Source organism: Megalobrama amblycephala, linkage group LG2, assembly GCF_018812025.1.
Source record: "Megalobrama amblycephala isolate DHTTF-2021 linkage group LG2, ASM1881202v1, whole genome shotgun sequence".
NCBI classification, from domain to species: domain Eukaryota; kingdom Metazoa; phylum Chordata; class Actinopteri; order Cypriniformes; family Xenocyprididae; genus Megalobrama; species Megalobrama amblycephala.
The window spans coordinates 8,805,400-8,822,105 of record NC_063045.1 but is presented as its reverse complement, the minus strand read 5'-3'; the positions used below and the strand labels follow the sequence as shown (position 1 = coordinate 8,822,105).

The 16,706-nt window shown below is 35.6% G+C and overlaps 1 protein-coding gene across 4 annotated transcripts in view; it reads left to right on the top strand.

Moving 5' to 3' along the window:
• Nucleotides 1-2,702: 2,702 nt before the first annotated feature.
• Nucleotides 2,703-16,706, top strand: part of LOC125263456 — a 31,762-nt gene continuing 17,758 nt past the window's right edge. For 2 of the 4 annotated variants that reach the window (XM_048182445.1, XM_048182443.1), the window contains exons 1-3: nt 12,340-12,556; nt 13,431-13,745; nt 14,758-14,876. In XM_048182445.1, the coding sequence (XP_048038402.1) occupies nt 12,508-12,556; nt 13,431-13,745; nt 14,758-14,876 (483 nt within the window). In that variant the 5' untranslated portion in view covers nt 12,340-12,507. Of the gene's footprint in view, nt 2,822-12,339; nt 12,557-13,430; nt 13,746-14,757; nt 14,877-15,424; nt 15,468-16,706 lie in introns of those variants that run through there. The other 2 variants (XM_048182444.1, XM_048182442.1) reach the window with 2 other exon arrangements.

The window sequence follows — 16,706 nt, the reverse complement described above, 5'->3', positions numbered from 1 at the left end:
TGCTGCTGTGAATGTGGTTGAAGATTTATAAATGCCCTTTGGGGCGGTTTCCCGGACAGGGTTTAAATTAAGCCAGAATAGGCCAGGATAGTTAGAAACTTTTGTTGTGTTGGCCTTTGCCCCCCTTCTGAAGGCCCTTTCAAAGGCCAACACAACAAACAAAAAGTTTCTAACTCAGTTTTAACCATAACTTACCTATACATAACCAAAAAGAAAATAAATAAATTAACTTGCCTATCTTCCTGACTACAACCAGGAGAAAGGCAATGTCAAACATAAAGGGCACCCACCTCCCTAGAGGTTTACTTAAAAGAAAATCTTAAATTCTGAACAAAAAGCCTATGGGGCGGTTTCCCGGACAGAGTTTAAATTAAGCTAGGATAGGCCTTAATCCAGAATAGTTAATTGTGGTTTAAAAAAAATGACTTTCTGAAACACAGATTAAGTACAGATTACTAAAACCTGTACTAAAATTGCATGGAACTGAAAAGCAAATCCAAGGAAAACTATGGCAGCAAAAAGACTGCAATATAAAAACTTAACTAGACAAGAGACATTTATTTTAAAGCAAGCAAAATACATCAGCTCTGAAAAAAGAGAAATGCCCAGAAATCTGTTTGTAATGAATTATTTTTAAATAGATTATATATATATAAAAAACAATCATATGATTAATAATGCTTTTGTTTTTTCCTTTACATGGCAACAAACTAAATATAACTATTCACACATGATAATCTGTGTTGGCACCGGTTTGATCCAAAGCACTATCATAGTGACTGCTTCATTATATAATAGACTATTCTCACTAGCAGGTCCTCAACCCAAAAACAAGCTCTACACTTCACCACAACCGTAATCTCCAAAAAAAACACTAACAAACTTTTACATAATAGAACATTAAACAGTAAGAAGTCTCTCCATTTTCTCATCTTTCTTAAAAATTCATAAAATAACACTTTTTCAACATTTACTCTTCCACTTCAGTCCAGTGCAAAGCATGATGGGAAGTGAAAGTCCTGTTTGATTGGGTTACTTGACTGAAACAGTAACCATTTCAAGTCAATTTAACATGAAGCAATCACATTTGAACCAGAAACAATGGTGTTAAATTAACATTGTGTTTCAAAGAAGACACATGCATTATGTACTATATATATTCTTTGAAACACAACGATAATCTGAAGTTAAACCTGCCTCCTGTTAGGTTTAATTTAAGCCCCAGTTTAGTCCTGGAGTAGCTCTAGTTCTTCCTCCAGAATATCAGTTTACTAAACTCTGGACTAGACTAAGTCTAGGACTATTTTAAACCATGACAGAGGAAGCAGATTTCTGTTAATCTGGTTTAAAGGCCCATTTTATTCTAGGACTAGGCTTAATCTCTGTCCAGGAAACCGCCCCAAAGGGGATTTATAAATCTTCAACCACATTCACAGCAGCACCAATGGTTAGCACTTGTCATTAACAGAAAACAGTAGAGTTATCTATGGCAAGAGAAAAGAAGTCCATGTGGCAAACTTCAGTCTGCATCCCTCTCAACTCGCTGTGAGACAGTGCTGGCTTTCTCCTGGCTGCAGCCAATCAGTGGAACTGAGGTGAAAGGGCACTGGGCAGCAAATCAGCAACAGGTGACCCAATTACCTCCTTGAGAATGGTAGTCAACCGTAGACATGAAGGCCCCGTTTACACGTACATGGTTATTTTGAAAACGGAGACATTTCCCTTCGTTTGTGCCCTTCGTTTACACGCAAACGGAGAATTCGCCTCTGAAAACGAGTCTTTTTAAAAACTCCGGCCAGAGTGGAGATTTTGAAAATCTTCGTTTGCACGTTTGCATGTAAACTTAACTGAGCCAAACGGGTGTTTAGGCAGCCAACGTCACAGTATGCGCCAGAGCTCGCACCTATGTCAAAAGTGCGACCTATGTTTACATGTGATCATGGAAGCGTTTAGAGTAGCAGTCGCATTTATGTTGGTGCATACTCTTCTCGTTTGCATTTGCAAATACAGCTGCTCCATTATTTTGAGGAGCAGAGACGAATGAGTGCTCGGAAATCAGCAATTTTGCAACAACTTCGAATCACTTCAAGAGGAATTCGGGATTTTTTTCGGGATTCTGATTGGCTTACGTGGGCTTGAACTGCTCGTTACACTCTTGACGTCATACATACACGGGTACACTTGGGTAAAGTTGGTTTTATATTCGCACATTCGGCCATCCGTATTCAATAGCCTTGTTAATCACACTACATTGGACATTCAGTGGACATTCACAAGTAAATATGCCATTAAAACAATACTTGCCTATTTTGATCGACTGTGAAAAATGATGTAAGTTGAAAATCGTTGGTTGTCAATATCATGTCGCTGCTTAAAATCCGTAAACATTAATTTATTGCACATTTATTGGAAAGTCTGAATTCATCAGAAGTCCGAATGTGCGAATATAAAACCAACTTAACCGAAGTGCAACACACAGTAAATAACTACAAAACAGTGACTAACAGAGTGCTACTACCCCAAATGAAATTTACGGGTGGCTTTTGAAAGACGATCCATTAAAATGACTAACGTTACTTATGGGCGATTTCAAAACACCGTTTCATAGAGCTTCGAAGTTTACGAATCTTTTGTTTCGAATCAGGCTCGTTTCTACGCAGAAGCAGAACCGATCACCGCCTTGCTCTGATGTCATGCCGACGTATGTCAAAAAAAGTCTCGCGACAGCTAGGCGGCCTCGTCGGATTCTGTAGTCAGCAGGCGTTCGGAATGGTTGATAAAATCCCTTTGTTGTCCCAATTCTTTCACTAACCAGGAGAAGGTAAATATTTCCAGCTGCAGCCCCACACACGTTACAGGACTAGAGGTGGAAAATCCAGGGATCTGAAAGTAAAAGTCCTGCCATATTTTTATTCCACCCACTGAAGCATTAACCCTCTACAGCAGTGGTTCTCAAACCTGTCCTGGGGACCCCTCACCACTGCACATTTTGCATGTTTCCCTCATCTAACACACCTGATTCAACTCATCAACTAATTAGTAGAAACTGCAAGAGTTGAATTGGGTGTGTTAGATGAGGGAGACATACAAAATGTGCAGCGGTAAGGGGTCCCCAGGACAGGTTTGAGAACCACTGCTCTACAGCACAGCGTTGCCCTTAGGCAACGGAAAAATTTTCTTAAGCCCTATGTTTAGAAAATTTTTCTTTAAATGATAGCAAACAATTAGAAAGGTTGAGAAAGTACCAAATAACAGTCCAGTAAGGTGTTGGAGTCAATATCAAGCACCATTAAAAGGTGGGACGTCCTGTTCTGACACATGGTCACAGGAGCACATGGTGTGAAAAGGCAATATTATTTGCTTTAGTAATCTTATTTAAAACGACATGAACTGTACATAAAAAATATGTGTGCGTGTATGAAGGTGTAGAAAAGACTTTTGTCAGGATTTATGAAGTTTTTTTTTATTTTGCATGTTCAGAAATTCAGTTTTTCTTTTTGTTGCCTCAGGGCAACGTTGTGCGATAAGGGGTACTTTTCGAGGAGGTTTTAGAGAGTACCTCTCATTGGCCACAATGTATTATAAGAAGGGAAGATGCAAGATTTTTTTTTTTTTTTTTAATCGATAAAATGTTCCCAAATGAACCAACAAATTATGTGGAATATTTTTTTTTTTCATGTGCCATCAACATGTGTGCAGTAGAGGGTTAATGAGATAATTAAGTGAGTAATTGAGTCATTATTGAAGACACCTGATGATAACAAGCATAATCACCAAAGGAGAAAATCACAATTTTTAAGACACCATCACAGAGATCAGAGTTTGCTTTAGTTGAGCTCTTGACCCTTGACCTTTTTATATTAGAATTTGTTTGGGCAGTTTTAACTGTGTTGTAACTAACCAGACAAGCACATTCCACATTATCATTATTTGATCTGAATCACTGAACTCATTTAGAGCCCAATCTCTGAGTTAGATTTATATTATTGATTGGAGCAGAAAATCAGCTTTTACGATACAAAAGTTTTTTTAAAGTTGTTCTGGTTTGAGAAAAAAAAAAAAGCATTGCATTTAGACACACAGACATCAAGAATCAGTGTATGAATCTCAACAGTGGTGAGAATAATAAAGCATGTTGCAGTGCATTCTGGGTGCCACCAATCAAAATTCATCCATGGCTCCCATCATGCATTGCTGCATGAATAAATTATGAGCTGAATTGTCTTAGTAATTTCCTTTATTCTCACAATTTTATTTTTTTCTGTTTTTCTGTGACTTTTTAGTAGCTTGTTTTCTAATGTTCAGAGTTGATCTGTTGATCAGAATATGTTGCTTGTCTCTGTTGTTGAGATTCACAGACTGATTCTTGATGTCTGTGTGTGCCTAAAAGAAAGATTTTTTTTTTTTGATCAGCACACCTTATGTGAAACGCTTTGTATTATATTGATAAAGCTGATCTTCTGCTGTAGAATGATCAGGTGGTGTTGGTTATGTTTTCTCATAATCATTATTTGATCTGAATCACTGAACTCATTTAGAACCCAATCTCTGAGTTAGATTTACATTATTGATTACAGCAGCACTGTGATTCTACAGCAAAAGATCAGCTTTTACAATACAGAATTTTTTTTTTTAAAGTTGTCCTTATCACAAAAAAAATATTTATATATGTATATATTTTAGGTACACACAGACATCAAGTATCAGCCTGTAAATCTCAACGACGGTGACAAGCAACATATTCAGATCAACTCTGAACATTAGAAAACAAGCTACTAAAAAGTCACAGAAAAACAGAAAAATTTTAATAGTGAGAATAAAGAAAATTGCTAAGACAATTAAGCTCATAATTTATTCATGCAGCAATGCATGATGGGAGCCATTGTTGAATTTTGATTGGTGGCACCCAGAATGCATTGCAACATGCTTTATGATGGCCACCACTGTTGAGATTCACAGGATGATTCTTGATGTCTGTGTGTTTAAATGAGCTGCAATCAGAACTCTAAAAAAAAAATTGTATTGATAAAGTTGATCTTGTGCTGTAATCAACAATGTAAATCTAACTCAGAGATTGAGCTCTAAATGAGTTCAGTGATTCAGATCAAATAACAATTTTGAGAAAACATAACCAACAACACCTGATCATCTTTTAACTTTGCTTTTCTGGTTGGTTTTAATGCAGTTAAAACTGCCAAACAAAATCTAATATTTAAAAGTCAAGGATCAAGAGCTCAACTAAAACAAACCCTGACCTCGATGATGGTAACTTAAAAATTGTGATTTTCTCCTTTGGTGATTCTGCTTGTTATCATCAGGTGTCGTCAATAATGCTCAATCATCACTCAATTAATCACTTATTTATCTCATTAATGCTTCAGTGGGTGGAATAAAAATATGGCAGGACTTGTACTTTCTGACCCCTAGACTTCATACCTCTGTGTAGAAGGATTGTTCTTCCTTAATTCATGCAAAGTTAACTAACGTTAACTAATGAAATCTTATTGTAAAGTGTTACCATAAAAATAAATAACAGTTTTCGTTTAGTCTTAAGTGCAATCAATAAGTGCAACCATAATCAAAGCACTCTCTCAATATTCAAAGTGCAAATAGAGACCAAATTTTTCTTTAAGCATGATACAGAGCTGAGAGATGCTTATAACTACACAGCCCAGCCTAAGATAGCTTTCATACTGGAAGATATTTGCATGCATGCAAAATGCCCAGTGTTAAATGAACACCCAAAGTGTACATATGAGTCCATCTTACTGGGTGTTAAAAAGTAACCCTGAAGCAGTGTTAAAGTTAATGAGATAATTGATTGATGATTGAGTGATGATTGACAAGTAGTGGTGACACCTGATGTTAATAAGCAGAATCACTGAAGGAAAGAGAAAAAAGGTGTTAATTAATGATTTATGGAATGTTTCATTTCAAGTCACCATGAAAGAGGTCAGCTTTTGCTTTAGTTGGGCTCTTGACTCTTTACTTATTAATCTTTTCTCTGACTGCTCCAACTTTGTGTTTGTAAAGCACATTTGTAATGGTTAGAGAAAATAGGATATGGTAAATAGGATAACAGTATGTTTTGGTGATGATATCATCATCATATAAGTCTCTGACCGTATGCTTGACTTGTTGCTTTAGTGTTAATGATTGTAGCCCTGTGATTTTACAGCTTGAGATCCAACAGCAGTATCAATTTTTTGTTTTAAGAATAATACATTATGCACGGAAGCTTCAGTGTTTAAACACACACAGACATCAAGAATCAGCATCTGATTCTCAAGAACGGTGACAATAAATAAATACAAAATACTGACAAACAGATCAACTCTGAACATCACAAAACAAGCTACTGTCACAACAAAACTACAGAAAAATAAAGCAAACATGAACAATCTACGAAAATTACAGGACAATTCAGCTGCATAATTTATTCATGCAGCAATGCATGATGGGAGCCATGGATGAGATTTGACTGGTGGCTCCCATCATGCACTGCAACATGAAGCACTTTGTTTGATTGTCACCATTGTTGAGGGTCATGTGCTGATTCTTGATGTCTGTGTGTGTTTCAAAAAAACTTCAGATTATAAAAGCTGGATCTCTAACAGTAGATTTTATAGATTTACTATATAAAAAAAAATAAACATGGTATGGTACAGGTTATATATATAACATCTGTATGATCAGTTAACAATACTGGATGTCACCAAAGCATCTGGCCATTTCACAATGAGAAAACACAACCATTATGACTGTGCTTCCCAAAGCATTGTAAACCTAAATTGATAAACTTTGGCTTACAAAGCTTTTGGGAAACACAGTTCAGATCATAGTTTCTCTGACCATAACAAATGTGCTCTACAAACAACCAGAGATAAATTAATGCTAATAAATAGAGTCAAGAGCCCAACTAAAGGAAATGCTTTTCACCATCATGGTGACTTCAAACTAAACTTTCATTAAAACATTAACATCTAAACATCTGTTAATTCTCAATAAGGACTTTTGTTGATGAATGACAGAAATCAAATCAAACTGGTTAATAATAAGTGTAATAATGTTTAATGGCTGGAAGTCAGTTGTAGTTGTTGTGTCTCTCTCTTTTTCTCTTCTTGTTTTCTTCAGTGATTCTGCTTATTAACATCAGGTGTCACCACTAATTGTCAATCATCACTCAATCATCAATCAATTATCTCATTAACTTTAACACTTTAAATTTTGGGTGTTAATTTAACACTGGGCATTTTGCTGTGCATCAGGGAGCCACTTTCAAATGCGGGGTATTGACATCGTGTTTAAATACGCGCTCGCGTTTACTTTCACTTTCGCGACTGCACGCGGAGCGCCAGGGACCATTATCCAACTGAATTAAATGTTTTTTTATTTCTATAAAAAGCAAAACGACAGTGGAAGCATAATGTAAACATAGCTGTGGCATATTCTTTCCTAATTTCACTCTCACGAAACTGCTTTTTGCCTCGGCGAGAAATCTCGTCACAATTTAATCTCGTGATACGAGATCTCGTCACACCCATTGTCTTTTATGATTTCATCTAAGGCTGTGGCTGAAGTCAGTTGTAGTTCTTGTGTTTCTTGTCTCTTTTTCTCTTCTTTCCTTCAGTGATTCTGCTTGATAATAGGCTTAATGCTGAGATGACTCTGTAACATGACTGTCACATTCGTTTTGAAGCCGCCCAGAGGATCAGGTCCGCATCCGGGCGGCGCCATAAATTGTACTGTCAATCAGCGGGTCTTGAGAGGACCCATGTCGGATCCGCGGACGCGCACGCGCCTTTACTGTAATGGTTGTATCAATTTGCGGTTCCCAAACGAACCCGCCGCGGAGGTAAGGTTTTAATCGCGGATGCAGAGCGGATGCAGCGCGGAGCCAAGGCGGGGTCCGCGATCCGCCTTCATTACAGATTCGTCACTGTGCGCAAGTGGACGCCGATACAGGTCCGTTCGCGGCAGAGGTGGAAAGTCCAGGGGTCAGAAAGTAAAAGTCCTGCCATATTTTTTTTCCACCCACTGAAGCGCTGTTAAAGTTAATAAGATAATTAAGTGATTAATTGAGTGATGATTGACCATTATTGAAGACACCCAGGGGCGTAGTTTGTGGGGGGGGGGTGGGGGGATGGGGAGGAGGTAACCCCCCCAATATTCAAAGCCATCAGTTTTTAAGACACCATCACAGAGGTCATGGTTTGCTTTAGTTGGGCTCTTGACCCTTGACTTTTTAATATTAGATTTTGTTTGGAGAAAAGCAAAGTTAAAAGATGATCAGGTGTTGGTTATGTTTTCACATAATCATTCTTTGATCTGAATCACTGAACTCATTTAGAGCCCACTCTTTGAGTTAGATTTACATTATTGATTACAGCAGCACTGTGATTATACAGAAGATCAGCTTTAGGAATAAAATATGAAGGATTTCTTAAAATTTGTTCTGGTCAAAAAAAAAAAATCTTTCTTTCAGGCACACACAGACATCAAGAATCAGCGTATGAATCTCAACGACGGTGACAAGCAACATATTCTGATCAACAGATCAACTCTGAACATTAAAAAACAAGCTACTAAAAAGTCACAGAAAAAACAGCAAAATTTAAATAGTGAGAATAAAGAAAATTACTAAGACAATTCATCTCATAATTTATTCATGCAGCAATGCATGATGGGAGCCATGGATGAATTTTGATCGGACTGCAACATGCTTAATTATTCTCACCACTGTTGAGATTCACAGGATGATTCTTGATCTCTGTGTATCTAAATGAGAGTTTTTTTTCTAAAAACTTTTGATGAAACCTTTGAATTATTTTGAAAAAAAAAAAAAAAACTGGATCTTCTGCTGTAGAATCACAGTGCTGCTGTAATCAATAATGTAAATCTAACTCAGAGATTGAGCTCTAAATGAGTTCAGTGATTCAGATCAAATAATGATTATGTGAAAACATAACCAACACCTGATCATCTTTTAACTTTGCTTGTCTGGTTGGTTTTAATGCAGTTAAAACTGCCCAAACAAAATCTAATAATAGAAAGTGAAGGGTCAAGAGCCCAACTAAAGCAAACCCTGACCTCTGTGATGGTCTCTTAAAAATTGTGATTTTCTCCTTTGGTGATTCTGATTGTTATCATCAGGTGTCTTCAATAATGCTCAATCATCACTCAATTAATCACTTAATTATCTCATTTTTATGTTCTTGGAATGTTACAAATCAACGTTCCACGAACATTGAATTTTAAATCAAAATTAAGTTGAAAGAACGTTTGAGGAACATTATACGTCATAAAAAATGTTCCCCTAACAACAAGAAAACTGGACATTTTTTATGTTACCAGAACCAACACTGAATATTTAGAGAATGTTCTTATAACAAAATTCTGTTAGCTGAAAAAAAGCAGTAAAAACAAGGATAAAACTCCTGATTAAATGTTAAGTAATGTAGTAAAAAAAAAAAAATCAATAAAAAAAAAAAAAAAAAATCAAATGAGAATAAACAATAGTGTCTGTGCTCCTGAGTGGTAGGAACTGTACAAATGTACAGTTTGACAAGAATACAAAGAAAAGACAACAACTAAATGTCAATATTCCAAAGCATATATAAGATCATTTTTAAATTAAGTTCAGCTCTTTAGCAAATATGATTGTATCTTTACATTTTTTACTATCAATAAATTGAATACAGTCCATATATGAATGAAAATCAACCATAAAAACCTTCAAACAAGGTTTAGAATTATTTCTTTTACTTTTATGGATATGAAACTTACCAAATAAAATCATAAGATTCAACATAAAGTAAACAGATATACTTTTTGATTCAAAGTAAAATAAAACATCTTTCGAAGTCAAATCACATATAATCTGTTTTCTCTTGGACACAAGGATAAGTCTCCACAAAAATGTTTTGAGTGGTAACATTCATAAAAAAGATGTAACATTTTTTATGGCTGATCTGAACAAAATGAGCAGTTTCCATCAATATTCATAAATTTTGACAGAGTATATTTACTAATATAAATGCTGTGAAGGATTTTCAAATATAATTCCCTAAATTTGTTGTAAATACAAAATCGAAAAGGGAGCAACCAAGCTTACCAGCTACCCATTCCAGAAAAAAATTCTAGAATCAATAGATTAATTTCGTGACCATGTCACGATCTGACATTTGACTGGGTTGAACAACAATCACCAGGCTTTTGGCGCCCTCTGCAGGCAATTATTATTAGTACATATTATGTACTTGCACATTTCAGGAGAAAAGACTCTTGCTGTGTTTAAATCAGTGGCAAGGCTACAGAAGGGCCAGGCCAGCACTGGCCCACCCAATCGAAGGTGCCAGATTATTTTGTTTTATTTCCAGACACTACTTTGATCTGGAAATAATCATAGGCCTATCTGTTGTGAAGGCCTATATATAATTCGAAAAACGTATTATTAAGAATACATAAGATATAATATGTTTTTATTTTGCGCCGGTAAACTCAGCTTTCCAGAGTCGCGACAGCAGCTATTTCTACGCACTGTCAATGAGTCGCACTCATAATAACCCATGTGTGCCGGTTTGTTTTATTTTTACACAGATTATTTATTCTACGGTAACATATTCACCTTTGTGTAAACAAATTCTACAAAATGAAATTATGACAATTCAATTAAATCGAGCTTTGGTTCAGTATTGTGTCCTTCCTGCACACCATTATGATGGTAACTCTCCAAACACTAAATAGCTTTTAAGAGCTCTGCTTTCAACACAAGCTTTTCCAGTAAAAAGCTACTTTTCCCCAACGATTAGCTGTGCAACGCGGCAGTCTCTGTGTTAATGCCACAGATTGACGAGCGAGTGGAGATAAACAACCAAATTGTTGCCTCCATCTCGTATAGCGCTGGTAAATCCAATTTAATATGTTGAATCGGGTCGTTTTAAACGGTCCTCCTCTCATGTGTCGCTTTGAAAAAACAGATTCATTCTAGCGAATCGGTTCATCTAAACGGTCCTATGTCTTTTATATGTAGCTTTGGAAGTCTGATTCATTGTAGTGAATCACTTCGTTCGGAAGGTTCGTAATGAACAGATTGACCGATTCGAGTCCCATATGTTTTTTTTTTTTTTTTTTTTTTGTAGTGGACTATTTAGTTTACCATGTCTAATTAAAATATTCCAGTTAAATATTCTAACAGTATTCTAGTTTTTTTTAATTATTATTATTTATATTTAGGCTACTATAAATGTGTCTTGTTTAGGCTTAGGCTATTCAAAATATAAATAAATAAAAACACAAGTCTTTTTTAACATTATTTCTATCTAACACACATTTGAATTATTGGATATCATTTGAGTAGGCCTAAATCTTTTCTTCAAATAAAGATTGTATCAATTATATTGTTACCCCAGTAGGTGGCGACAAATGACTGTTAAAATATTTTTTTTATTTAATATTTTATTCAAGAGATTAGTTCAAAAATGCTAATATGTCCAGTAATGAAACAATAAAATTCTTTATGAGTGAATCATTGAGTCATTCATTCAAACATATTTTTTTAATGTTTAATTCAAATTTTATATTTTTAAATAGAATGCAGCGATTATCCTTTTGTCAGAACCTATAGTAACATACATTATCTTGTTTAGTATTAGAATTTTAAAAATAGAGGTCCACCCTATTTCACCAAGGTCCATCCACTTGAAGATTTCTGGCCTCGCCACTGGTTTAAATATGAATATTATCTACAGACGCAAACAGACAAGGGGTAGTAGGCTTATAACAAACACCATCTAAATGTGTATTTTGGAAGTTTTCTTTCTGTTTAGAGTAAAAGACATGGAAGCAAAAATCGACCAAAATCTTACAATTGTCCACTACATGAAAGAAGTATTCCAATAACACCAATAGAATTAAAACGATTCATTGATGCTAAATAAACAAACTATTAGTGAAACCATATGCCCCTCTCCTTGGTGCAGTCATTTATTCTAAATATCTTTGCTACTTGAAAATATAGCGTAAAACACGCACATGGCATATTTTCCTTTGCTGTTGCATGCCTAGTGAATACTAAAGAAGACAATAGTCTTTGTGTGAACTGATAATTTGTAGAAATCTGTGGAGTATAAAACAGTTGAGTGAGTGTTTTTTTTTTTTTTTTTTTTTAAATAAATAATTACTGAATTATGAGAACTTTTTTTCCACTTGAGCCCCTGCCCCCAAAATGTGCAAGTCCATGGAAGAGTCAAATTACGAATACTAAATAATACAGTGAAACCATAACATACTTCCTGGTTGGTATTTTAAATGACAAGACTGCTGTCAGTTCAAATTATTGGTCGATACTATGCAGTTTGGGAAACATATCATTGTGAAATCATAAGAAAAGCTGCGCTTCCTGTATAGCCTTAAAGCAGAAATCATCACTGGTTGGGGAGGATTCACTTTTTGAGTTTTTCTGACATTAACACTGTAATTAGAGTGGTTTGCAAACGCTCAAGGATTATGGTTCGTGCTTTTGTTTTGCTCTTTTTGTGCTTGTGGCGTCTGGTTGGTAAGTTGTGTGTTTTTATGACTTCAATTCTTGTAGTTTTAGTAGTATTAAGATTATGATTAAAACCAAAGGATTGCAGCTCCTTTACAGTTATTTTCTTTAAAAAGTTGACATTTCTCTGGCAATTTCTCATAACTTCAACATCATTAAATAAGTTTAGTTATAATTCTGGGGGCCTTTGAGTAATTAAGTTTAAATCTTTTTTTGTACTTTTTATATTATAAATAGGCTACATTTTGAATTATATAGCCTAGTTTTAGTTAGGCCTACCTTTTGTTTTATTTTCCAACATGTTGTTATTTGGATCCTTTAATGTTTTAGTTATTTTATTTTTTATAGTTATTAGTCACAATAAATTAAAAAATAAACTAAACATGCTTGTCATGTCAAGCACATCAGGGCAGATTAGCAGCTGGTTGCCTCCTTCCTTTCACCTGCATCCAAATACACCTTTATATTATCTCTAAAAACTTGCTTTAATTATTTCAGGAGTGCATTTAGTGCTTGTGTCAATTGAGTTTTATATTTGAGCCCATCCTTCTGACAGCAAGTCAAAAGTGTTTAACCATAGCAATCTGTTTACCTTTACCACTTTCGAAGATTATGATCTCATGAAAGAAAGGATGAAATTATTGACAAATGTTTGTTGGTTTTCATTCAAGTTTATATATTGCATTGGAACATTTTAGTTGTTTTTCAGTCATAGCAAAGTAACAGATTGATTAAAAAAGACACAAAACAGCTTAATTTTACGCTCTGTGTTTGTTAAGCTACTGTTATTTGTCATCACTACAGTGAATATATGAAGTTTAGTCACTAATAAACAAACTTATTTGGGAGTTTGTTACAAAATAAGTTTCTGTTTGTTCTCTAGATGTGAAAGCTGAAGTGAAGTCAGTGTCAGTGATGGAGGGAGATTCTGTCACTCTAAACACTGATGTTACTGAAATACAGAAATATTTGTCAATAAAGTGGACGTTCGGAAGCACTCGAATAGCTCAAATCATCAATTCGACCCAAACCAGCTCTACATATGATGGTCCTGATAAGAGATTCAAAGATAGACTGAAGCTGGATCGAACTGGATCTCTGACCATCACAAACACCAGAACCACAGACTCTGGAGTTTATATTCTATCACTTACCAGAGGAGAGACCAAATACAAGAGTTTCAATGTTCAAGTCAATGGTAAGTGAATAAAGTAATTTGCCATCACTATTATTTTTGAACAGAGGTGTAAAGTCCAGGTTCAGAAAGTAAAAGTCCTCCTCAGTATTTTGTTCCAATCACCTGGATTTGTTAATTAGCACAGTTTTTCAGCAAGGAGGTACACAGCAAAATTAACTCTCCTGGGAGTATGTGAGACCATACTTAAAGGATTAGTTCACTTTTAAATAAACTTTTCCTGATAATTTACTCACCCTTGTGTCATCCAAGATGTCCATGTCTTTCTTTCTTTAGTCGAAAAGAAATTAAAGTTTTTGATGAAAACATTCCAGGATTTTTCTCCTTATAGTGGACTTGAATGGGCACCAAACGATTGAAGGTCAAAATTAGTTTCACTCAGAGGTGGGTAATCCAGGGGTCAAAGAGTAAAAGTCCTGCCATATTTTTATTCTACCCACTGAAGCATTAATGAGATAAATAAGTGATTAATTGAGTGATGATTGAGCATTATTGAAGACACCTGATGATAACAAGCATTTTGATTACTTGATTTTGATGATTACTTTTCTAGTTGGTTTTAATGTAGTTAAAACTGCCCAAACAAAATCTAATATTAAAAAGTCAAGGGTCAAGAGCTCAACTAAAACAAACCCTGACCTCGATGATGGTAACTTAAAAATTGTGATTTTCTCCTTTGGTGATTCTGCTTGTTATCATCAGGTGTCTTCAATAATGCTCAATCATCACTCAATGAATCACTTATTTATCTCATTAATGCTTCAGTGGGTGGAATAAAAATATGGCAGGACTTTTACTCTTTGACCCCTGGATTACCCACCTCTGGCACAAACTATGCAAAAGCAGCAGTCCTTCTGGTGCACTCAGTGTCTGAATTCACTTACTCGTTTTCATTTACTCTTCAAAGTGAACTGTAGTGGAGTAATGCAGGGAATAGTGAGTGAGGGTATTGGGGCAATTTCGAACACAGCCCGTCCTCTTTGTCTTCATGTTTTTTTCCATCTGTCATTATCAGTGACTACACAAACTTCCTCATCACCAGAAAGAACATCAAGCTCAAATTGTGTGTTGTCTAGCTGCATGGTGAAATTTCGACCTTCAACCCGGATGAGGATGCCAATACACTTCCAGCAGGTAGGTCAGCTGTGTACGAGTGTGTTCAGTCAAAGCCTCTGAAAGCTTTCTGTGTGTTGCAGACTCTGTGATATTTGTCAGAAAGTAGAAGTCCTGCTATATTTTTCATTCCTCCCACTGAATCAGTGTTAAAGTTAATGAGATAAATAAGTGATAAATTGAGTGATGATTGACCATTATTGAAGACACCTGATGATAACAAGCAGAATCACCAAAGGAGAAAATCACAATTTTTAAGTTACCATCACAGAGGTCAGGATTTGTTTTAGTTGAGCTCTTGACCCTGGACCTTTTAATATTAAGTTTTATATGGGCAGTTTTAACTGCATTAAACCCAACCAGACAAGCAACGTCAAAAGATGATCAGGTGGTGTTATGTTTTCTCATAATCATTATTTGATCTGAATCACTGAGCTCGTTTAGAGCCCAATCTCTGAGTTAGATTTACATTATTGATTATAGCAGCACTGTGATTCTACAGCACAAGATCAACTTTATCAATATAATATAAAGGATTTCACATGATAAAATTTTTTTTTTTGTCTTAGGCACACACAGACATCAAGAATCAGCCTGTGAATCTCAATGACGGTGACAAGCAACATATTCTGATCAACAGATCAACTCTGAACATTAGAAAACAAGCTACTAAAAAGTCACATAAACAGAACAAAATAAAATATGAGAATAAAGGAAATTACTAAGACAATTAAGCTCATAATTTATTCATGCAGCAATGCATGATGGGAGCCATGGGTAAATTTTGATTGGTGGCTCCCAGAATGCACTGCAACATGCTTTTTGATGGTCACCACTGTGAGACCATAACCAACACCTGATCATTTCTCTTTACTTGTCTGGCTGTTATGACTCAGTTAACTGCCCAAACAAACTCTAATATTAAGAAGGCAAGGGTCAAGAGCCCAACTAAAGCAAACACTCATCTCCACGATGGTGGCTTAAAAATTGTGATTTTTCTCCTTTGGTGATTCTACGTGTTCGTCTATATCGGATGTCCAGAAGACGTCAAAAAAAGACGTCATAAAAACTTTCATTCTGGCCCCTCAGTGGACGTCTTTTCAACCTGAGACAAGACCTCAAACAGACGTCTTCTGGACGTAATTTGCTCAGTGGGTTATGTCTTAAGTGAACGTATATTAGTTGAGAAAGACAGCGCATGTGTTACAGTATATGTACTGGATCGTGCATGTCTTAAAGGGAAAAAAACTATTCCTGCTGCCTGTTTTTAATGTTAAATCAAACAACAAATAACAAAGAAATCACTCACTGCTCTTGACTGAATAGTTTTTGTAACTTCAATAATGATTTATCTTTATTTATTTTATACAGTAAAGATAATATGCAGTGATATTTTATATTTGATTACTTTATCCATTTTCTGTACGTGAAAACTACTGTTAGATACCTGAAAAACCTGAAAAGCACTGTTCCTGGATCTGTTTTTTCGCTCTTCTTTATTCTTTTTTATGTATTATAGAAGTATCGGATCGGGACTCGGTATCAGTAGATACTCAAAATCAAATGACTCGGACTCGAGGGCAAAAAAACGTGATCGGTAGTGATGTGACGTTTGACACCGAGGCTTCGAAGCTTGTATCAAAAAAACGAAACATCTCACAGTGAAGCACTGTATCGGAGCTTGATTCGTTTTGCCATAACCACGTGATCGGTGACGTCCGAAGCTTCGTTTTCGCACACAACCACGTGACTGCTTCGTATTCTGATTCACATAACGTGAACCCTTGCGCAGATGTGAAGTATCATTTGCTTTTTAGCAAAAAATATGCCATAATACGAATAAATATTTAC